Genomic DNA, 25559 nt, shown 5'->3' on the forward strand with positions numbered 1-25559 from the left:
ACTTAACCTGTGATACAGTAACTAGTAAAATAGTTATTTTGGTTTTGCAATGTTCTGTTTTTAAAACTAGAAAAGGTCTTTTTGTGAGTTTATTTTTAACATGTAATTCAATGAACCTTTTACTTTAAAAAATATGACCGGGACTTAAGCAGATATCTCAGAGACAGGGAGAGGGTAAATAACTGTGACCAAAGTGCTGGGATCAAAAGGGTTAATAAACCAGCCTGTGTTTAATTGTAAGTGTATTATTATATTTTTCATTTCATAATAAGAATAAAATCTAGCTTTAAAATAACAGACTGGGGTTATTTTTCTACAGAGCGTTTCTTAAGTATTTCTATTATCCATCTACCCATCTGTTGACCTTGGTTCTGGCAATGAGGTTAACAAGGTTGTACTATATTATGAGAGCTATCCAGAAAGTAGATTACGTTTTCCCTCTGTAGCCACTAGGGGTGGGACACTACCGTAGCCATTTTGATGTCAGGGTGTTTCTCCGTTCAGTGGCTATCCAGCAATGTTAGTTAGAGGTTACTATCACTCCTCGTTGTTTTATAATAGTAGTTTAAAATGTGTGAGGCAATTGAAAAACTGGTTGGTAATAAAGTTCTTTTTTTTGCCAAACACAATATACCAATTGGAATTAACACCAACTGTGTAAAATTTATGGGAACAATGTGATTACTGAAGGTGGAGTGCAACAGTGGTTCATTAGGTTTAAAAACCGTCGAACTAATGTGCATGATGACAAACGAAATAGATGAAATTTGTGACCAATGACATCGTCTCTAACGTTGATGAGGAGATTAAATAAGACCACCGATTCACAATAACAGAACTGTCACTTAGTTTTCCTCAAATTTCAAGGAGTTTGTTACACAAAATTGCTACGCAGAAGTTAGATTACCATAAATTGTGTGCAAGATGAGTATCGAAAATTTTACAGAAACCCATAAAAATCAGCAATTGGCTGCTTCATTGATATTATTTTTTGGACACTTACGAAAAAAAATGGTGACTCGCTGCTCCATCCATTACAGGAAATGAGACTTAGGTCAAACATGTGAATTACGAAACCAAATTACAGTCTCTGGAGTGGGGACTTTGATGAAGACGTGGGACTGCAGAAGGGTCCCTACCTGAATAGGGGTGACCCTGATTGAAGTCTCTGGTGGCAGAATTTTATGACGCTGGAATTTTAAAAATAGTTCACTGCTACGATAAATGCCTAAATTTGTAAGGTGACTATGTTGAAAATTAGTATTTTAGTGTCACTTTCAAATGTATATAATACAATTTCTTTCTTGAACTTTGTGTTTTGGTTACATCAAACAGTAATCTACTTTCTGGATGACCCTTGTATTAATTAAGTTCAAAAGTGTTATTCAAAAATGTTCCGGGAGAGATTGCCAACACAACACATCACAGCTAATATGCTAAAATAGGAAATTAACCAAAACACTTGGTTAAAATAAAACAATAAATTGTATTAAACACAATTAGTATTTATTGAAGCCATTTTATTGACAGTCATTACAAAAGTACCGTACATACAACAACAAAAACATTTGGCACTGACGGATATGATGAGATGCCAATCCAAGCACTAGGCCTACACTAGTCTACAAGACGTACAATAGATATGATAGGAATTGACATGAAAACATTGATTATTGTCCGTCTGGGCCCAAATGTAGGCTGGACTACCGAAATAATGACCGTCTAAATCACAATTATCGAGTTCCAAAAGTAAATAGACAAATCTAAAAAACAACATTTACCGTGTAAACTTGAGAATACTTGTGAAAATATTTGTACATCTTACATCAAAGTATTTTTCATTGTGTTAACATACAAAAGTATTAAACAAACTGTTTCGAATCTACAATCTAGGTTTTATCAACATTAACAAGCTCTTTTTCTTGTGATTAAACAATCATATCTCTGTAAACAATAAAATCATTAGTACAATACAATTAACTGTATAAAAAGGGTATAAAATAAATTGTATATAAATTCTTTAGTAAAAATGTTACAATACGAAAGAGTTTACTTTGTTTAACAACTATGAACACATAAGACTAATCAAAAACATACATGCATGATACGGAATACCTGGAAATTAATATCAAAATTAGCGTAACAAATTTTATTAAACATTTAACGGAACAAGATTGAAAGCTTTTACAGGACGCAGAGAAAAAGTAAGAGTAAAATTAAAATAACAATCACATCGTCATGATCTTTACAAACAATTAAGGCCTATTTGGTATTTAAAAAGTATAAAATTAAAATAAAAGGCAAAGAAGGAAGTATGAAAAAATATTGATAGTAAAAAATACTATTTGTACAGCATATAGACATTATAATATGTAGTGTGTGTATATAACTAAATTAAATTCTAAATTTAAATTAGGATTTTTTATTTTGAGGAGGCATGTTTAAGGTGAGTGAATTGTTTAGTTAAAATTCTTATATGTAACATGTGGGACTCTGTAAAAAATCATTAACGCTAAAATAAATTAATTCAACAAATTATTCCTCAACAATTTAATTTTTTATTATATCCCAACGCACTATCAGATTAAACCATTTAAACATTTAAATTAGTTAAATAATGAATAAGAGAATATTTTTCCTAATATATTGAACGTTTCTTGGTAGGAAAATCTAAAATTGAATGTTTAAATTTATTAATAACATGTATGTAGTAACTGTTTAATAAAAACAGAATTTTTTATTGGTTCATTTATATTAACCAACATTTGAAGGGTTAAGAAGTGTAAGTTTTGCAGAAATTTGAATAATTTATTGTTGTTTTTGTCATTCACTACAAAGGTGTGAATTACACACTGACATTATAGTAATTTTAAATACATACCAATACAAAATAGAAAACACAATAATATTTCTAACAAAATGTAAAAATAATACACTAACTTTACAAATTTGCTACATTAAACAATACAAAGTCTAATAAATAAAATACAAAACCAAATCAAAATTCATAAAATTACTTAAAATAATGTAAAATGCATTATTTAGGCATAAACTTTCTGTTATAATGTAAAAAATAACATGTAAAAATTGTAATGTAAAAAATATTTATCATTTTATAAATATTTTTTACATGATATATTATAACGATAAACAATATTTATCGTTATAATTTGTGAGTGTGCGTTAGATTATTCTTATGGTAGGATGCGTTCTTTCTTAGATTTTTTTCATATTACAATAAAAGATTAACATTGTTTTCCATCTTTTTCGCCTTTTTTTTCCTACATTTGTTTTCTTAGTTGAGGTTTTTTATTATTATTGCAATGATTTCAAAGGACAATAGGATTATCGCCTTCCCAAAATCAGATATCAAAGACTGAAAATTACGGTACACATGCAGGAATATTAACAAATCAAAATAAGTTTTATGGTTTGATACCTGAAGAAGAGAGCAGATACTGGCTATTGAAACTTCTTGTTTCAGTATTTGTAACAAAAAGCAGCAAATGTCCATATTTCTGTTAGTTTTAGCGTAATTTAATTACAGATATTTCTCCAAAAAACATTGTGGATTAAAATTGTTAGCTTAAAAAGGACAATTATAATTAATTTAATTATATAAAAGGATAATAACTATGACACTTTAACACTTTCAGTCAAACTTCAACTACAACAATAACATTTTGGTGTGGATAATATAATTCCATTTCTGTATAGAATTCTGACAAAAGTAATTACACACACATGTAAATTGGATCAATCATAAATTTAACATAAGCAATCAAAAAGTGCTTAAAACATTTATCTTGTCTTGATATGTATGTTACAACTACCACAGCACACAACAAAATTACACTTACTGGCATTACTATTTGGTGGAGTTGGAATTAACAATTTCATTTAAATTAAACTTGAAATCAAGTAATTATTTTAATACTGAAATATATAATCTATTTAGAATATGACCACTTGATTCGTTGATTAATTTAGAATTCTCATAATTAACCGGCAAAGTTCAGCCACGTTAAATTACGATATAGTACATACATAAAACTATGTAACTTATGTAATAGTTTAAACTAATGACAGGACATTTATTTCTTATATTTTGGTGAACAATATGAAGTGTTCAACTCAGAAAAGTTTAAAATTATGACAGAACGCCTCATCAAAATACAGTGTTTAATTCTTTCTATCACCTGCATACATAATATAGGCATTAATAATGTTAATATTATTCAAAATATTTAACACAAGTAATTAATTAGTGTTACAAGGAATGTAAAAGTTGTCAAAAAATTTCTAAATCACATATTACCAAATAATTTGAACATTTTGTCAAAATATTCTACATTTAACTAAATTACAACTGAAACATGTCTCAAGCTGTTTTTATTTCTAAATAAAAATTATTTCGTACGTATATTTTATTTCAGTTTTCATAACATTTTTTAACCAAAACCACTGGATATTATGCAATTGGTTTATTATGCAATTTTAAACGATACCACATCAAAATCTATAGAGATCAAATAAAATAAATCATGGAAACTACATGGAATTGACAAACTTGGTTTTTGTGTTAACAATTAAATGCGTTACTACAATAAAAACATTTGAACTCAAATTGGCCTGCTAACTTTTCGTGTTTTTGTGAGTTTCATTCATCCTCACACAGATTTCGGTGAGCAAGGTTTCCACAAGCTTAGTGCAAGGCTTAAGTACTTTGGCCAAATAAGAACTTTGCAACAATCCACTACATGTGCTTCAACAAATTAAAGTACAACTTTTTTAAACGGCTATTTTGTGCTTTGACCATAGGATATAATAAAGGTACAATATGAAAGATGAAATCATATTGTCAAATAGGTCTAACAATTAATAAAATATTTAATAAATTAAACTTATCAGGATTATACATTTAGAATGTTAAAATAAATATAAAAATGAAATTCTCTGTTATACTTCTCTGTACAGAACAGCAGGTCAACAAGTTTTTGGAAGTTTTCTTCCCCCCGAAAGGTCTACAGATATAACTGATATGGTAACACTAAATACCTATTTGGAAGCCACAGTGAAAGTAAAGGTAGTTATACTACGGTAGCCTAGATACGTGTCTGGGCGTACTTCCTTTGGTCTTGTACTCGTTTCCTCAATTCCTACAAAAAAAAGGAATCTAAATTTGCCTTTGATTTTGATTAACAACCATCTTTAGTTGACACTGACACCACATAAAACATTATTTCTATAGCAAGTTCACACTAGGCACACCAACCAAAAGATGTTAAATATTCCAAAACCAATTCAAAACTGTTTCTATATTACTAGTGATTGTCATTCAAGTTTAAAAGTTTGATTTTTTTCTACCAATCAGGATTTTAGTGTTTTATTGACAAATTATTTTAGTATTTCAGTTTTTAAATATTCAACTAACACTTAGTATTTTATTCCAGGAAGAAGTATACAATTTACATATTGTACCATGCTACAGTAAAAAAACAACTTTAAATAAAGTTATACTGATAGTTCTAATAATAATTTAAAAACAAATTATTTATTTCCATACTTGATCAATTTAAATTAATGGACTATGCACTATTGCTTTAAAATATTAGTTGGGTACTTATAATTTTGAATGAGTTAATTTTTATTCGTGTCAGTATACGTTATTGTTATAATATCGCAATATGATTGTAATATTATTACGTTTTAAGTTTTTCAACATTGGATATTAGCTAATCATTTTAGTTTTATTTCAAACACTTTATGCTCATAATGAAGTACAATTTGTAAAACAAAATATTAGATCTGTGACCCTAGAAAACCTTCTACAACCTGGAAAAAATGTTTCACAATTCGAAAAATATTTTTTTCGAATGCTTAATATGACGAGGTTATTTGATGTTTAGTCCAAAATAACATAAAACAATCTAGTGTTATTAATTTTCCACAGTGAGAAATAGTTGTGTCATTTAAGCCTAAATTTCTAGAAGATTTAACATAAAGAAGTTTTAGTATTTAAACAATCAATTGCTTTTCAATTACTCCTTCTCCATATAGCTATTAAAATAATTTTTAAACTATTATTAAAATATTTTACAATAAACAATAATTTAATTCAATCTGACATTCCCTATCCAAAACCGTATACACATACTACGTTTATTCCCTGATTAATTTTTAGTCCTGCATTGACATTCTTTTATAAACTTATGTACAAACAAATCATTGCACAGTAGTATAATGGTACAAAGGTAAAGTTTATACCTGTGCTATTGGTAACAAACAAATGGATAGATCAAATCAAAGCAGTTATCATGAAAGAAAACAAGTTAGCAAGCATCATTGAAGCTAAATTCACATCTATAAACTAGATCATTAGGAATTGAATTTCAATATCTTAATCGTCATGTGACATTTAAAAAAAGCCATTCCATTCCTCCATTCCACCTGAGAGGAACAATGGAAAGTGACCTCCACCACCATTAACGGTTAGACATGCAGGTTGCTGTAGTCTTGCTCTGCAATAACCAGTCGAGAGCAGAAACTTCTAATTTACTTCACTCGGTTAAAAGATGAGTGGTACGTCCACCAGACCAGAAAAGACTTTTATTTTTTAATACAAAGAAATCTAAATTTATAGAACCACCAACACAATTTAAAGCCAACACAATATTGAACAATTAAAAGTTAGGTTTATATTTTTGCGCCCAAAATATGTGTATTTATTTCCATTATACCAGTGAGTACCTGTGGTATAAGTTTGTTAAAATAAACTACAAAATCAATACTAAAAAAATTTGTAACTCTGGATGCAAACTTCACACTTTTTTGCCTAAATGTGCACTAACTTTAGCATTGTTATAAGCCTAGCGAAATCACATTCACAATTATTGATTTAGTTTTTATTTAAACTTCGTTATCTGTATTGTGAACTTGAGAATTTTAAAAACCATTAAACTAAAAAGAGTACAAGACAGTATGGTCTGAACGATTTTTAAAACTATTATTAAAATATTTTAAAACAACAATAATTTAATTGAATCTGAGATTTCTATCCAAAACCGTGTTTGATTTAATCCAACCATTCCTAGATTACAATTTTGTATCGTAAAAAGAAGCTTTTTAATTTTTTTAAAGTGAGTGTTCAAAAGGTTATAAAACAAGGACACACTCAGATATTAATTAAAATACAAAGACAATAAAATTAATTAGTATAAGGGCATCAGGATCACTTTAAGATACAACTAAGGCCAAACAAATCAATATTTTGTTTGCTGGCAGACAATTAAATACTAATATTACAAAAATTATAAAAATTTTAACACATAGCTTTAGTGTAACTATTAAAACATAAAGTAAACTTTCTTAAATTATAATTGACTGTCAAGTATGAAAATGTCATCGCCACAAGTAGGAATGGAAATCATCATCGGAAATTAATTTCCCCGTCTCACTTCACAATGATTCCAGAGTCTAGGTGCAAAATCAAGTTTCATCAGCATTAGTCATTGATTAATATATTAGTCGACTATTTAAATCATAATAAAGTCAGATTGTGTACTTAACTCGATCTAATCAGGTGGGTTAAGGTATCGTTGGAACACGTTAAGTAACTGTTCGGTTCAGTTCGGCTCGGAAATGTTACGACACTCTAAGAATTAAGGAGGCACGTACGGAGGTGGCATTCTGTAGGTGGGCGTGGGCTTGGGGCGGGCGGAGTCTCTGCTGGTGGGGAACGGCGGGGGCGGCTGGTAAGGTGAGTCCTCGTGGTGGTCCGTGTCCGACAGCAGAGCGGTCCGTTGGTGATACTCGGGCGGGGGCAGTGGGGGCTTCTCCTCCTTCATGATGACAGGACTCTTGTTGGCAGGCTCCGGCCGTTCCTCCAGCTCATCCTGTGGACACAATGACTCTAATAAAATGAGCTCTTAATTTAACCCTTTCTACTACAACATCGTTTGAGACATTTTTGTTGAAGTCAGATAAACCAGGGTTTCCACTCAATCTTAATTATCAAATTCATGGTTCTTTCTTTAGTTATAAATAGTAATAAATAGTAAACAAATAAAAAATAGTAAATTCACGGTCAGTTTTTTTATAAACAACATTACGAATTAAAATAGAAAAATATGCTGTTGGTAGAGGACAGATCTTTTCCTGGTAAAGGTTATCATATTTGTTTTTGATGGGTTAATACGAAGACGTTCCCCATGACACCAGTTGTTTATGAAATTTAATTCTTCTTGAATTAGGCGTTCCAGCATGCCTTTGGAGTAGGGCATCAGGATTAAGAAAATCAAAAATGTTTAGTTCTCCTTATGCTAAAGGGTGGGCATCTCTCCTATATCAGAGTAAGGAGGATATAAGAATGATAATAAGGATGCTGACAGGACATGGCCCGCTAAAAAAACACCTCATGAAGATGGGCCTTATCCAGACTGATGAATGCAGACTCTGCGGAGAAGTGGAGGAATCAGCAGAACATATATGGTTAAACTGTCCTGCCATATCTAAAATTTGGAAAAGATTCCTAGGGCATATCTCCTCAGCCCCAAGGACATCAGAAAACAGGAGCCCTCAAATCTGATCGACTTCTGTAAAAGTCTCAAAAGTCTCAGATTCTGAGGATACAAATATAAGTTACGAAGGTGCAAAGGTCCTTTTAAGACCAAGTGCGGGGACAATCTTCAGGAAAAAAAGGGGACAGATCCGAGACATTAACACGAACCAGACACAGCGGAATGGTGAAATTATTTTAAACTTTTCCTTATTTTACCAACGATGCTGAGGATACGTGCAGGAATGGATAGACGCATCAAAAGAATATGAATCAGGCAAGGGGGCGGTATGCATCCAATGGCATGGTTTGCTAAATTATGAGCGTAAAAGGGGATCAAATTTGCTGCTTGTATCATACCAGAGCTCTTAATATTATTCAGCCCGTAGGACAGACTCGACTCTCCTTGAAATATGAATGCTGGTGTGTTAAAAATGGAACTGTTTGTAGAAGAAATTATGAACAATCCAGCTATCTAGGATATCACAATTAATAATTTTTCATAGTATTACATACTGTTAGGTGTATTCGCTAAAATAAATATTAGTTTTTATATTATTTTAATAGTCCAAAAGCATGTTACATGCCAAAAGTGATATCCAAACACTAAACATAGAAAATTAAAATGTTTTGAAAATTGAAAATGGTAAATTTATTACTCCTAAATTCAAGCAGATTCACAATCACATTAAATTGTACTGAACATAATATAAGAGTGAATGACTACAAAAAGTGACTTGCATAGTTGATCATTGATTATTCAGGTACACATTATTTATATTTTACGTCCCACATAAAATACTTTTAGTAGATATAATTTTAATGGGATTATGAATCGAATGTAAGAAAATTCATTTATTCTTTTTAGACAATTCTGTAAAAAAATTGTTTAAAATATTTTTTGTTAATTTACTTACTTACACGTTAAGCTATGAATAAAATGAGAAGTTTATTTTCCAGTAATATATATTTTTACAGGAGACACAATAAAATTGTATCACGTGAATTTAGTATGAAGTTATGAAGTGGATGAATTTTTTTGGAATTACCGGTACTGATAAATTAAACAATTATTGTTAATCAAAAGAAATTCTTTAATCATTGTAAATGGGTTTTTAAGTTTATTATTTATTTGCTATAATTTATTAATTTATTTAATGTGTTGCTTTCTATAGAAGTTTGGACGAACTGCAGGATTGCATTGAATTGTACAATGAAATTGTACATGTGAAAATGTATGACAAATTGCCATGTAATCTTTACCAATAACTAATTAATATCATTGAGTACCAAAATTTAGGTGTACTTTACATGCTCCTCTTAGTAAATAGCCAAATCATTATTATATACCATGCAAAACTACTAGCTCTGGAAGGAAAATTTACTTATAAAGAACTTTTATAAAAAACCACTCATTACAAAAAATAAACATTTTATGAAGCAAAGCTGACACCAAATACAAAAGAGTTTATCAAATTTCATTTGCTTGATTGCTTAACCCTTTTAACTCTGTTATTACATCAGGTGATATCCCAATGTTATGTAAACAACTCATAACTAGGCTATTTTTTAAGTTATCAACCTAAATATTTTTTTATTTTACTTCTTATTAAATGTAGTTTACAAAAATATTAAAAAACTAAGGAAGTAATATCTTGAAAATGTTGTAAAATTATTTATATATAAAAAATAAATTTTAATTTTAAAATTTCAACCTTGTTGATCAAATAATTTTTAATAAAACATATTTTACACACAAATATCCATCCATTTAATGTTAAACTTAATACTTAATCTAAGGAAATAAAAGTTATACGTCTACTTTATTTACAAGTTAAGTTACATCACTTTTTGTAAGAACACTTCATTTTTCCTTTTTGCCATTTATATGTAATACGAGTTTAGAAATTCGTAGTGCTTTCATATAACCAAACTACCTATACATAAAATCAAAATTATTTCTAAAAAAATAATAAAAACTGTTTATAGCATATATTAAAACAAACTAAAAATCTTTTACATACAAAATATTTACATTAGTAGAAAATGTTTTTAGAAATTGTCGTCAGCCATCACTCAAATCGCCATCGTTATCCACATCCACGCCACTTGCAACTAAGTTACTAATTAGTGTACTTTTGCTTACGGGAGACTGAACGATTCCTTTTAATCATTTTCACATCAAATAAATTAAAACTAAAATTTAACTGCTGTACTTTATACAGTTTTAACCTAAAAACATGAGCAAGGTGGAATATTCACAACATAACTGTCTACGCCAATCAGTGAGCAGTCAGCTAAGATGAAAAGCAATTTCTCAATCATAGACTGATAAAATACAAAGTCAAAGCTTTACAAACTGATATATTTCAATGCAATACATCTTTGCACACAAGTCTATGGAATTTCAAAGCATTCGGTAAAATAGGTGGCTAGTAAAATAATAAAAAGTGCAAGTCCGAATATACGGACGCCAGGGTAAAAGAATTTTTACCCTAGATAGGGCATGTAAATTTCGTTCTAATTGTCTACTGACAGTATCTTTTGGAACAATTATTTCAACTTTACCTTCACTATTGAGTGACCTATATACTAAGTAAGACCAGCTAATCTGCATCTTTCCTCTACGCTGTAAGGCATCTGTTGCAGTCAACGTGTTAACCAATGTTCCAAATATGATGCATTAAACATAATTTTTCAAAACAAATTGTAAAAAGGTGAGAGCCTAAATTTTTTTTAACTTGGCACTAAATAAAAAAATATAATTTTATCTAAACCCCATCCAATAAGTAACTTAAAAAAAAAAACAATCCAGAAATGTTAAATATGAATTTTGTTTAAAATATTCTGATGACTTCCTAAATATCTAGTATATAGCTCTTTATTCTGAAAAAAGTCATATTTTGTGTAAATTCATGTATACATTCACAATTTTTTTCTTATTGTAAGGAATAAACAAATGGAAAAATATCGGACATTATAACAATTTATGTATTATTCTGTCCAGATATCAACTAAAATGTACAAACAATATGATACGATAGGGCTGATGGGCGAGAGAATACCCTTGTCACCATGACCTTTAGGATTTACTGTAATGTATTATAAATTATTTTATATAACCAACTGTATACAGCCATCATCTGTCTAACTAAATGTTTGCCTATCCCTTATGTGCAAGGATTATTGCCGGAAAATAGAATAGCAAGCAAAAAGTACAATATTAGAACCGCATTTGAAACGCACAACACTATTAGACAAACTCATAAAAAAAAAACCGAAAAGCGGTGCACAGAATTACAAAAACTATGTTTAGAGTATAAAAATGTAGTTGCAATAGGGAATAGGCCAGCCAGAAAAACCGTTTAACGTAAGTATAAAATAACACAAAGAAAACACGAGAAAGAGGCTACAAAAAAGTAAAATATTGCACATCATTGTTGGTCCGAAGATCATTAAATGAATTCGGATGAAGCCGTAATATATTGGAAACCTCATTTAATAGGAAATTAAATGTCATACATTAACTTAGTGGATCAACCAATCAGTCAACCATCAGTAAAAATTGGACCATTTGGTTGCCAATTCTGAACAATGAACTACCAAGGAAACTTATAGTAAAAAACAGATTAGAATTTTCTAATAAACCAATGAGAAGTCACTATATGGTTTTAAGAAGTTCTATAATGAACCAATAATAAAATATGGCAACCCCTGTTTCCTGATTTGCCTCCATCTTGTTTTTGCTGTGACAATCGCCGTTTACTATTGGTTTCCGATCATTTCTCTGTGGTTGGTCATTCGGTGCAGACCTATTGTGGCCTTCTTAAGATCAGGATCAGTAATTAGCATTTTTTTTTTCATTAAATGCACATTTTAGAGATAATGTACATGGAGTTGACACACAGCTTAGTTATTTTCATTCCTGATTTATGCGTGTCACAACGTTCTGGTATATTTGGTTATTTTAACGTAGGTTGTAGTTATGTATTTATTACTGAACAATCGATCATGAGAAATGTCCAGAAAAATCCTGATTCTAATTGATTGCCAGATTGTTCTATTGATACTTGTACTGTAACATTCTAAAAATTACAGCCTACTGTTTGTATAATATTACTATTAATTTTTAATACCAATTTAATAATTACATATATGCCAGTATTTTATTATTTATTTGTGACAGTCAATACAATTGTAAAGATTAAGAATTTTCAGTAAAACGTAAACAACACTAATTTATTACTTTATTAAATGAGAAGTTAGAATTACGTCAGTAAATGTAATGTATTAATAAAACGGTAAAATTGTGAATTGTATTCATTTTTTACTTTTTGTGTTATCAGCTGGTCTCTAAAGGTTTAATAGTAGAAATTTGGTAATGATTTTATTTAAATTAACCTTACGCTAAAACTAGCTATTCAGATTCAATGCTTTAGAAACAGGAATCGATTTCTTAAAATTGGGAATTGTGATAAAAAATAAGATAGTTAAATAAGTTACGGATCGGAAATTTGTAAATCCTGAATCACTAATTCAATGTATTGTCACCAGCATGTCCTATGTAGAGACAAATTACCTGGAATATAACGGGAATCCCTTTGCTGCGGAAGCTCTGTCTCTCATCCTCGCTACCAACAGACATCTTCCCTGTTCTTCGCCGGCGATAAAGGGCACAGGCGACAAGACTGGCACATAGGAGCATTGCTGTACACATACACACATCATGTGACACATTACACTAGTACAGCTTCTTTTGTATAACTAAATCTTGAATGAAGCTACTAAAACCTATTTTTAGAAAAATTACACATTACCGTTTGATTATTATGAATTTTGCAGATTTAGTTGATGGTGAATATTTACCAACAACTAAAACCTCTTGCGTAAAGAGTCTACTATTGACAAATAGTCATTTAACCATCCATCAATTACGACAGGACATCCATGGTTGTAATACAAGGAATAAAAAATGTATTGATAAACCTTTTTGTAGGCTGTTAAAATCTCGAAAAAGTTATAAGGTACTAGATGTAAAAATGCTCAACAAACTCCCTTCAGAAATTACACAACTACTTACAGCTTTATTCAAGAGTAAGTTGTATGGGCTTTTGGTTAATTTACCATTTTATTCTATTCAGGAATTCTTTGAATCCAAAGAATTGTCAATATATGTTATAAGATGTTCGTTATGTTAGATTAAGTTATAGATTGACCTTTTTCTTTATTTCCACAGTTGGTCTAAATTATTTTGTCCGTCTTTTTGAGTTTTTTTTAGATTTTTTTGATTTTATTGTACTTACTTATCCACTTCTGGAAGGCAGACCAAATAAAATTTGGTTATACATGTCATTCACCAGCTTCAGGCATTGGACTTCGCTTTATGTTTTTATTTACAAACTTAATAAACAAAACTCTAACTTAAAAATAGCCATTTATCTTTTAACGTTCATCCTAGTTTATTTAAATTCTACATTGTCTTGGGAAAAGTTTTTTCTTGGAGTAAAGTGGTATTTTGGCTATTCAAAGCAACTTGAAGTTAAGTCTAACAAAATTTGAGTGCCTGTATTCAATATGAAATAATTACTGACCTGCGATGACGATAGCTGGCACGATGACGGTGACCAAGTATTCGTCGTTAGATCGAGACACTGGCCGCACATCTCCGCTCGGGTACACAGGCTCCACGGGGTGTGTCACCGTCATGATGGCTTGACAACTGTGATAACATTAACTTATGTGAGATTCACATTATCTTTTGACACAAAGAGTGTCAGACTGCTCTACATTCTAGATTTTAGTATAAATTTAAAAAAATGTTAAAAACTCTTACTTTTTATTTTGAAATTTCTATCTCTTTTTCGTTGTCAAATCGTTAAACATAACGTATCAGACCAGATAACAAAGTGAGAAATGAACACTCAGCGCGAAGACAACGTATTCCTATGTCCCTCATATGACAGCTACACTAGGCTGTCACGAGTTAAACAACTGTGATCTGTGGTAGCTGAATTTCTCAAACACTAATGGCATATGACGTGAACTGAATATTTATTTTTTAACCAAAATAGACCAACAACTAACCGTTACAGCTGTACTTTTACTGATACAATACCACAATGTGTAGTTCATCAAAACAACTTTGTATACTCTGCGAAATATTGATATTCCGACAGTGATTATGATTAGTCTTCTACAGGTTCCGAAAGGTGATAATACTATATTGCATATGTTCATCATGCACAATAATCTAAACTCTTCAGAGGGTCACAGTTTGGTTGCCTAAGGAAGGTCTGTGAGAGCTGAGTGGAATCTGAATAAATACAAGGCAACTGGTCCAAGAAGGAGTCCTTCCTGCAAAACTATCGACCCCTGTCAGCAGTATTATGAATAAAAAATAATCGTTTGGACTCAGAAAAAAAATAAAGAACTTCCATATACAGTTGTAAAAAATAGAAAACAAAAACATGCAACAAATATCATTTTCAGAATAAAGATTTAAATTTTATTTCCAAAAATCAATATGAGTGCTGTCGGTGGAGGAAGAAGAAGAAGAAAATGGGGCCAAAGGAACAGCCAGTACAAACGTCTCCAAGAGAGAAGAAGAAGCTCCTCATTTGTGCCGATAGTCATGGAAGAGACCTAGCTTGGAATCTAAACCAAACTCAACACACATATGAAGCTGTGGGTTTTGTTCGACCAGGTGGTCGTACAGGTCAAGTTTTGGACAACCACAACATCGAGGAGGAAAAATTGGGAGAAGAGGATGGACTAGTGATTCTTTGTGGACCAATGACGTGGCAATAAATAATGCTCAAGATGCAATAAAAAACATTGAGTTGGTGCTAAATAAAATAACAAGTACTGTTTTCCAAAATCGTTGTAGTAGATATACCAAGGAGGTATGACTTGGTGGAATGGTCCTGTGTTTAATCAAGAGGTGAAAAAGACTAACTGTGCCCTTAAAGAAATGTGTAATAAATTCAGAGACGTGAGTTTGGTGGAGGTTAGTAGAGCTGAAAGACACTTGCACACCCGTCATGGTATGCATCTCAACAGAAGAGGGAAGATGTGGCTAGCACATCAGATAGCCAGAGTCCTGGACAGCAAACAGGAGCAAGAGACTTATAATGTTTCACCAAACTCTTAGGACCGCTCAGAGGAATCAGTAGCTGACGCCATGATGACGACGGAGATCAGCACTCCAACTACCGAGGACAGTACAACGTCATCGGGAAACTCTCCGCTCCAGACACCAACCCACAACCGGTAGGCCTACCCCAGTATTGCTCCAGGGACTCAAGTGTATACCATTTGAATGTGCAATCTATTAGAAATAAATTAGAGGCTCTAGAATTATGGTTAGACAAATATTGTTTTGATATTTTGACAATTAATGAACATTGGCTGGATAAAGAAGAATCAACACTGTATATACCAACTGGTTATACCTAGCCAGCATTTTTTTTGTAGAAACCCACCATTAAAAAAGAGGTGGAAGCTCAATTTTTTGTAAAGAATTGTATTGACTTTAAATTGTTAGATATTGACAAGTTTTGTGATGATTTACTCCTTTGAGGCAGCTGCTATAATCTTGTCAAAGATTAATGTCATTTGTTGTAACTGTTTACCGTACTCCAAATTCTGATACCAACCAATTTTTCCATAGTTTTAGAGTTTATCGTAGAATTTTTAAATGAAAAATTTGCAAATTTAAAACTTATTTTAACTGGTGACTTTAATATAAATATTTAACAATAAATCTAATGAATGTAATTGTTTTCTGAACATACTTCGCTCTTTGAATTTATACTGTTTAAATGAGCAAAACACTAGACAAGAAGCCTGCTTGGATAATATAATAACAAACCTTAATGAGTCAAACATAGTACAGTGTCAAGTGTTAGATCCTAATTTGTCTGACCATGCTGGTGTATCTGCAGTGTTTTTTTGACTTGATCATAGTTGACAACAATAGTGAAAAAGTTTCATTTTTGTTAAAAAGAATGCTTTCTGCTAATTCAGTCTTAAAGTTTAAGGAACAACTGTCACAATTTAACTGGTCACAACTTACGAAGTGCACCAATGTTAACCAAGCTTTTGACTACTTCTTATTTAATTTTGACAACTTCTCTTGAAGAATGCTGTAAAACTAAAAAAATAAAAAAAAGTAAATTTAAAAGGCCAAAAATCACATGGTTCAACACCAGAGTTAAAAAAATTTAGAGATTTTATTGTTACCTTATATGATAGATATAAGTTATCGGTAGGGGAGAAAGTGAACAACTGCATAAAAACGTTTATAATGAAGCAAAAAAATTATATAAGGCTAAAATTTTAGAAGGCAAAATATCTGCGAATGACGAATATATAAAGAATTCTAAGAATAAATGTAAAGCTGCTTGGAATATTATAAAAGCTTGAGACCAACCGTTCTAAAGTTAGTCAAGAAGTACCTGTTAATACTAATGATTTTAATGACTATTTTATAACTCTGTTTCACTTACACCAACAAATAATGTTTTAGCAATTGAGTTTTGTTGATGATTATATTTTAAGTTGTAACGGTGGGGTCAGTTGTTTTTAAGTGGCAAAGCATTGATAACACTAAGGTGTTAAAGTGTGTCTCAAAGTTAAGTTCGTCCCAAAGTGAAGATTATTATGGGTTCTCTAACAAACTTTTAAAAGAAATAATCGATGTACTTGTAGACCCATTAACTTTTTTTGTTCAATATGATGTTGGAATATGGTGTCTTTCCTGAAGCATTAAAAAGTGACCAAAGTCATTCCAATTTATAAAAAAGGGTGAGAAATCACATCCTTCCAGTTATCGGCCAATCTCTTTGGTACCTATATTTAGTAAGGTTTTTTGAAAGTTGTGTAAAGGACCAACTAAGTTTATATTTTTACAATAATAATTTATTATGTAAAGATCAATTTGGGTTTCTTCCAAACTTAAACACAAACCAAAGCCATAGAAGCAATAGTAGAAAAACGTTTTAGAGAATTTTGAAAATAAATTTTTGTTGTCTGCAACTTTAATAGATCTCACAAAAGCATTTGACTCCATCTCTCATGAACTGATTGTAAGTAAATTCAATAGCTATGGAGTTAGAGATTCTGAACTACAGTTAATTTCCCTCTTACTTAAGTAATAGAAAACAAATGGTTGTAACAGGCTTGGAACTATCTGATTTTAAAACAATTCAAGTTGGGGTACCGCAAGGATCTGTTCTGGGTCCTTTTCTATTTATAGTTGCTGTGAATGATTTTTCATTCAATGTGCCATGTAAAGCAGTACTATATGCCGATGACACCACTCTTCTGAAATCAAAGTAAAGATTTGAATGGTTATTGTTAGAAGAAAATAATTCAATGATAGCAGCTCAGGAATGGTTCAAAGTCAACGGGCTACTTGTAAACAGTAGTAAAACTGAAAAATATTGTTTTCTCATTGAATAAACTTATAAATGAAGGTACTAAACCTGTTAAACTATTAGGATTATATCTAGATAGTAGGCTTAGCTGGGAATGTCAAATAAATCAATTGTGTATAAAACTATCTAGAGTTACTTATTTATTAAGAAAACTAAAAAATTGTGTAGTTTTCCCAATGTTAGTTGCTGCTTACTATGCCTTCTTTAATTCCCATTTATTATATGGAATAACACTTTGGGGCAACAGCTCACAATCACTAAAAGTGTTCAAATGGCAAAAAAAAAGCTATTAGGATAATGGCAAATATCTCAGGTAGAGAATCATGTGTTCCATATTTTAAAGAATTCCAGATAATGACTCTTCCATGTATGTACATATATTTTAGCTTAGTTAGTGTTAAGGAAAACTTAAATAATTATAATTTTAGAAATGAAGTTCACACCTATAATACTAGACAAAACTACTTACTTGATTGTATTTCTATAAAACTAGAAAAAATCAAAAAAAAGCCATGTGTTTATGAAAATAAAATTATTTAATAAGTTACCAAAAGAAGCATGGTCTGTAAACCTTAGCAGATTTAAATTTATTTCTGTCAAAATGGTTGAAAGAAATTGCCTTTTACTCTGTTAGTGATTTTTGGCCTGTGATATTAGTACTTTAAGATTTTAACTGTATTTTTAAATGTCATCTTGTTTTTTAATTTATTTTGTAATTTTAATGTCTATGTGTTATCTATTTATTTATATAGATATATATTTATGTCTATGTTTATTAAACAGTCAAGATATTTACTCTTTAGGAAGATGCTTAAATATATAATAAATTTCTAGACCTTATGTAAAATATAAATAATGTTTATTAACTGTTTATTTATTTTGCACATGTATATATATATTTTTTTTTTTGTAGAAATTGTATTAGATGAAACTGTATTTTATTTGACTTTGTCTATTGCCATGTGCTTAACGACAATAAAATTCTTGATTCTTGATTCTTGATTCTTGGTAGTCAGTTTACTTACCCAAGTTGTGTAAAACTATTTTGTTTTAAACTGTTACAGTGCTACAGCTGAGAAGCTTCTGTCAGTTAGTAAAAAGTAAATGGTCCTCAATTACTCAACAAAATTTAACACTCCTAGTAGATTCAAGATTCAAGTAGTAGATATTTAGGAATAATTTCACATTCGGTTAACTAATTCTTGAAGATATACCTGGCAGTGGGAATGAGTGAGGCTTGCGTCACAGGGAACTCCGGACCGAGGACTGTATTCACCTGGACTGACACTCTGTCGTTGTCACCCAGAAGAATCTGAAACCATTACAGAATAAAGTTTAATCTGTTAAACCATCTACCAACTTTAGTATCTTTCATTTGACATTTTCCAACTACGATAAACACTCAAAACTTAAATTAGATCAGTAAACATGCCAGATTAAAAACGGAGAACAACATTTCATCCCAGTTAATCGATATACAGCAACAGTACAGTGCCTTAAAATATTTTTGTTTTCTGGTTTATTTCAATTATTTAGCTTTTTCTCTGAATGTTTTAAAAATCACTTCAATGCTTTTTATATTGGATTGTAACTAAGAATATAAATCGACCCAGTAAAGATCACTTCTGGCTGGTTTATACCTTCCAGTTGAACCTACCACTGGGCACAGCAAAAACCGATGTGTCACTTAAATTTGGGCAACCTTATGGATGTCCAGGAGCGGCACATCAATAACCGCAAATGATGAGATTCTGAGGTGTGAGGATAATTCTACAGGTCTAGTCTACTGTGGGAGATGACTGATGGAGTTGGTGGGGCTCATTCCCTAAGTGTCAGAGGTTCTTGCTAGCCTCAACAAGCGTGTGCCACCCCCTGCCTGCTTTGACTGTAGAGGCTGGTTCAGAGCTGGCCTCCCCTTCTTTCGAGGGGACATGACTTTGAGAATAGTGCACTAAATCTTTCCTCATGGATCTCAATAGGAGGTGGCCTCTACCTCCAACTTTACCCATCCTGAATATCCTGTCACTCAGGAAGCAGTGCAAAGGTCCTTATAGTACTAAGTGCAATTTATAATCTTTTTGTCCTAAGAGAGAAAAAAAATTAAGAATATTTAGCCAGTAAATTAAGTCCATATTTCCATGTAAAAACTCAAAATTGTTGCCAAGACATGGGTATGAACACTGGTGAAGTAATTTGTCTACTTAAAACACCAATTATTGGCATCACCAGTGTATTGCAAAATTAAAACTTGTAGGTCTTTCCTGAATAACTAGCAATAATATAAAAAACTATTAACAACATTTGAATGTCCACAAGCCTTTCTTGGCGTTATAGGAAAGTTAATGGATTTATTAGTGGTGTGCGAAGGGTTAATATTTCTGTATTACATACAGTAAGTTAGCTTCCACAACTGACCTGTCTGAGGTGCTTAATCTCTTCATCCGGACACTTGTCCGTGGGCAAGGAGCGATTGTGCCACACAATGTGTGTGGGGTTCGCTGACACCCCACTGAGCACGATGGCACTGGCGTTTCTATCACCGAAGAGTTCTGCTAGTCGCTCGACAAAGTGGCGTTTCATCGCCGGGTTGTACGCGAAAGTATCGTGTTCGATGTCCAAGGTCATGCTAAACTCCACATTGTACAGTGTCTTGGCCGGCGGGTGGACCACAACTACCAAACCGTCATACGCCGTCAAACCTCCACTGTCTTTGCAAACCTGCAACATACAGGATAAATTTTAAAATCATTTTACGGTTATTTTACACTTTGCAGTGAAATATTTAATTTATTTTCTACAATACTGCCAAACAAATGCAAGTATACAATAGTTGTAACTAAATTAAAATCGTATTAAAAAAATCTGTAGAACTACCGCATGTCATTTAAGGAAGGTAATATATATTTAATTTCTAATCACAAACCAATTTCTTAATTGACAACAATATTAAACTGTTAGGAAATGTTAATAATAACAGATTAATATAATAATTTCAAAAATAGTTTGATCAACTGATTAGCAAATAGACTTTACCAAATAAATCAATTATTTTATTTAAAATAATTATAAATAACGAAATCAGCAAGAGCTCCTCAATAGATGTAAGAACATCCGCTCACAAAACTATAAATGATGTTAAGACATCAATATTTCTTACAATTAAATTATACTGTCAATGTTGAAGTTAGATTCAGTTCACCTTCCTCTTAGTACAGATCCAAAAAAAGTTGGTGACGATAAAGCTCAAAATGAACTCCTTACATTGTTTCAACATCAGAGACACCTAGACTACAAAATATAGTGTAATTTAGGTGAAGAGATATTCTCATTGTCTCATCAGGTGCACAATTGAGTGCACTACGATGTTTTAGACACCATCTCTACTAAGCATGGTGGAGCAACTGAGTTTTCTACACATAACGCAGCTATGGTGGGAAGGTTTGATTAAATGTGAATGTGGAGTTTACTCCAATTCACCTTCCTCTTAATGCGGCATCTGGAATCCGACGCTTTCATAAACTTGACTCCTAGAATGGAGTCACGTTCTTCTGAAGAGATTCACAAATGGTCAAAATGAACTCTTTACATCATTTCAACATCTGTATATATTGTAGAAACTAGAAACATTAAAATTTCCCACAGTTAAAGACTGTTTAGGGTCTATAAATAATTTTTTTAATGAAATAAGTAAAATTTGGAAGTTGTTGCCTGACCAGTTGGTACTCCCTCCTGCCAATGTCGAAGACGGCCATTGGAATGCCATAGAACTCCTGATTCTTGATGTCAAACTGCAGCCAGTGTGTGGAGCCGATGGGCGAGCGGTCCATGTTGAGCAGTGACAGTTTCATGTTGCGAGTGCTGCCGTCCTCCGGGTCATAGAAAGTGTCCTTTGCAAAGAAACAAACTTGATTATGTTACATATTTTATACATGCTTTGAAAAAATTACGTTAGAGAAAAAGAAAGAAGTTTGGCCTGAGAGAGTGTTTTAATTGATTATAAAATTGTGGGGTAAGATATTAAAATCGAATAAAATTGTTAGATTTACTTAATTTTACTGATTTACATATACCGAGTTAATTTAACTGTGTATATTACCACAAATATGTTGTGTTAAAAATTGCAACTATTATTTATAAATTATTATATAATGCAAGCTATATTTAGATGAACTAAGGTAGAATGTTAAATGACATAGAGGAAAAATGTAATGTAAAAAGGATATTTCAATACATTTTCAGCTACCTAGTCACACTATGGACCTATTAACCAGATATCACAAAGATAATATTTCAGTCAGCAATAGCTAGTTTACCTGACAGTGTATACATTTGAAATAATTAACAAGCCAGTGATTGTTATTAGTTGATAGGGAGATCAGCACAATTACCTTGAAAACTATCTTCTAGAGTCCACTGATTAAAAGAACACATAAAAGTATACATATTTTACACATATTTGGAAATTTTCAATTACACTTCAATCTTGTACAACCAGTAGAGAACATTCTAGTAGTCCATTCACTTTGGATTGTAGATTTAATGTTGGAAGCAGCCAATTCACTTTTTATAGACACTGTTATCACTTTAGGCCTGTAATGAGTACTATATTAAATATCCATCAAAACTGTTAGTCTGCTGAAGGGAGTGGAGGGAGGGACTTATCTGAGGTTTAGGTTTGGAGGATTTCTTGATTTTGTTACCCATTGGTAAGCTAGTTCCCATCTTCTTGAGAGATTACAGACTTTAGGTAATGATTTATTACTCGTGTAAACCAGAAACTGTTCCAGTGTGGCATTGAGCAGATCCACCTGGTTGCGGAGGTTGGAGCATGTATATTCATATAAATGAGATGGAATACCAACCTCGGGTACAGTGTAAACCACCAACTGTCCCAGTGTGGCATTGAGCAGATCCACCTGGTTGCGAGGTATGGAGCATGTATATTTGTACAAATGAGATGGAATACTAACCTCGGGTACGGTGTAAACCAGCAACTGCCCCAGTGTGGCATTGAGCAGATCCACCTGGTTGCGAGGTATGGAGCATGTATATTTGTACAAATGAGATGGAATACTAACCTCGGGTACAGTGTAAACCAGCAACTGTCCCAGTGTGGCATTGAGCAGATCCACCTGGTTGCGAGGGATTGGGGAGAAGTTCTGGGTGGAGGGAGGCAGAGGCTTTGGGGCAGGAGCAGTCTCACAGGTGCCTCGTCCCACCCACGACACTCTCACCACAGTGATCTGGGGCGACAACAGATTCCGCACAGCATCTGTCGGCTTGCCGTCCTCATTGGCCCTTAGTACCTGCCGAACAGACACCCACATTCATTAAATACTGCTCGAGTTCGTAGTGACAATTGGTTTTTTATGCGTGGATAGTACAGATATATTTAGAAAAGCAACATATAGTTAACCCTTTGGGTACTAATGTTTGAGCCTTCGGACATATTAAAGCAATGCCTACAAATATTAACATCTTGATATATTAATATATCTGTTATATTATCAGCTCTAATAGTTACTAGCAGTTTAATGGTGACATACCCGTAGTAAGTTGTCAATCTGCTCCCGTGGACAGTGGTTCCTCGGCAGCGAATCATTTGTCCAGGTAAAGGTGATGGGATCATCCTGAGGTGTGACACCCAGCACAGTTATCAGTGCCGTGTCATGGTCACCGTACAGTGCCGCCAACCGTTCCACTGCTGCTAACTGCCACTCCACCGGTGCTGGAGTGCTCTGCAGAGCCAAGTCCAAGGTCAGTGCGTGTGTCACTGTCCGTCGCGCCTTGTGGTTTTGCACATTCAACTCCAGTGTATCGTTCACACCGCCAGCCCCTCGGCATCCCGAGCTTCCAGTGTGAACGCCCACCGCGACACGTGTTCCTCCAGCGGCCTCAACACCAAACAAATTTTTACTTAAGAAATCGGAAGCCGAATCTCTTACACACAAGTACTTTTTATATTTACTGTGGCAAAGGCCAAAAAGGACAGGTGGAGGAAGTGGAAGAAGCAACACTAGAGCATTTATGTGTACTATTATGCAGACGACAAAGAAAATCAAACCATTCAACTTCAAAAGAGGAAAGATAATCGTTTGGTTAGTCCATTCTAAGTGTGGATCTAGAGATACAGATTGTGGATTATGTCCCATGTTTTGCAATCCCACTCCTCCAATATAGGTAGCTTCTAAATAGATACATAGTATCTTACTAGTGACCAGTCTCTCTTATACCTCCGAACAAAAATCTTTTAAAAAATAACCTTTTATATATTTAGGAATAATATATTCTAAAGCATATGAATAGTACAATGTCAAAGGATTCCGTACAGAATAAGGAGAGCTTTCTTCCTCACTGCATCATTGCTCTAAAATGGTTCTTGAGTGTGTTGTGGCAGATACTCAAACTCACAAGCGTCCTCACAGAGTGCCTTCGACAAAATAGCTACCACAGTATTAAAACATCTTCAATTTTCCCTCTTTAGAGTACGCTCAGAGGGTCCATTCCTTAATTATTCTATCTGAAGAAAGAATTGTTTCCTGAAGAAGGCCATTTATGGTTATTCCATAACAAATAAAAAGGTTTTTGCATCATAAACATTTGTGTGCTGAGTTTGAAATGTAATTTACACTTAACCCTTAAAGCACTGAAAATAATATGTATCTGGTCTGCCGGATACAATTGGTGTGCGTTAAATTTCTTTTATTCTGTATTGCCAAACTTTATGTCATTTACTAGTATTTGCATGATGACATATACTAGTACTGCCAGACGCATTCTAGAGTTAGCATTTCTCAAACTAAACGACGATAAAAGAAAAGCACCGGCTGTTGATTTATTTTTGGCGCGGCACATTCCACTTCACTTCCCGGCAGTCAGAAATCAACGCATTCATACACACTTTTCATGAATTTTAATCACAATAAACTTAAATAAGATAATACAGATAATTCTGTACGCCGTGAGTAGCGTGGTTCCTTCGGTACGGATGTATCCATATGCTCCGCTCTACGGATTAAGACCAAACACAAGAACAGATAGTTTTTCAATATAGAATGTCTACGCACCAGCCTAGTGATATTCACGCTCAAAATCTTCCTAGTCCTAGTGGGTCTGGTCTTTTGCCATAAGGCACATTTTTTTTAGAACAAGTGAAGTATACAGTACATTCATTGAAGCACACATTTTGTATACCACTCAAAACTAAAATATCGATTTTGAGAAAAATTACTTGGATTTATAAATTGATCTCAGATTTAATGTAACTGTTACTACGTATTTCTGAATTGTTTAATATTCTACTGCTTTTTGAATGTTGAATTTAGCTCAAGTTCACTTTCCTTTTATTGCAGCATCTGGTATCTGACGCTATCTCAGACCTTGACTGCTGGAATCTGGAGTTATGATCGTCTGAAGAGATCTAAAGAAAGTCGAAAACGAAGAAGCTCAAAATGAACAGTGTCATTGTTTTGACATCAGAGATACCTATAAATAGGTAAAGTGGTAGTCTCATTGTCTCATCAGGTGCACAATTGAGTGCAATAGAGTGTTTCTGACAAGATCTC

The 25559-nt window shown here is 32.6% G+C and overlaps 1 protein-coding gene across 1 annotated transcript in view; it reads right to left on the reverse strand.

Annotated features, from left to right (window-relative positions):
• Positions 1-1484: 1484 nt before the first annotated feature.
• LOC124355385 (dystroglycan 1) overlaps positions 1485-25559 on the reverse strand; it is a 62788-nt gene continuing 38713 nt past the window's right edge. The window contains 10 exon segments of the mRNA XM_046806508.1: positions 1485-5159; positions 7678-7895; positions 13137-13264; positions 14149-14276; positions 19209-19306; positions 20410-20712; positions 21708-21881; positions 23073-23300; positions 23541-23819; positions 23822-23888. Coding sequence (XP_046662464.1) covers positions 5153-5159; positions 7678-7895; positions 13137-13264; positions 14149-14276; positions 19209-19306; positions 20410-20712; positions 21708-21881; positions 23073-23300; positions 23541-23819; positions 23822-23888 — 1630 coding nt within the window. The 3' untranslated portion in view covers positions 1485-5152.

This window comes from Homalodisca vitripennis, chromosome 2 (assembly GCF_021130785.1).
Source record: "Homalodisca vitripennis isolate AUS2020 chromosome 2, UT_GWSS_2.1, whole genome shotgun sequence".
Lineage (NCBI taxonomy): Eukaryota > Metazoa > Arthropoda > Insecta > Hemiptera > Cicadellidae > Homalodisca > Homalodisca vitripennis.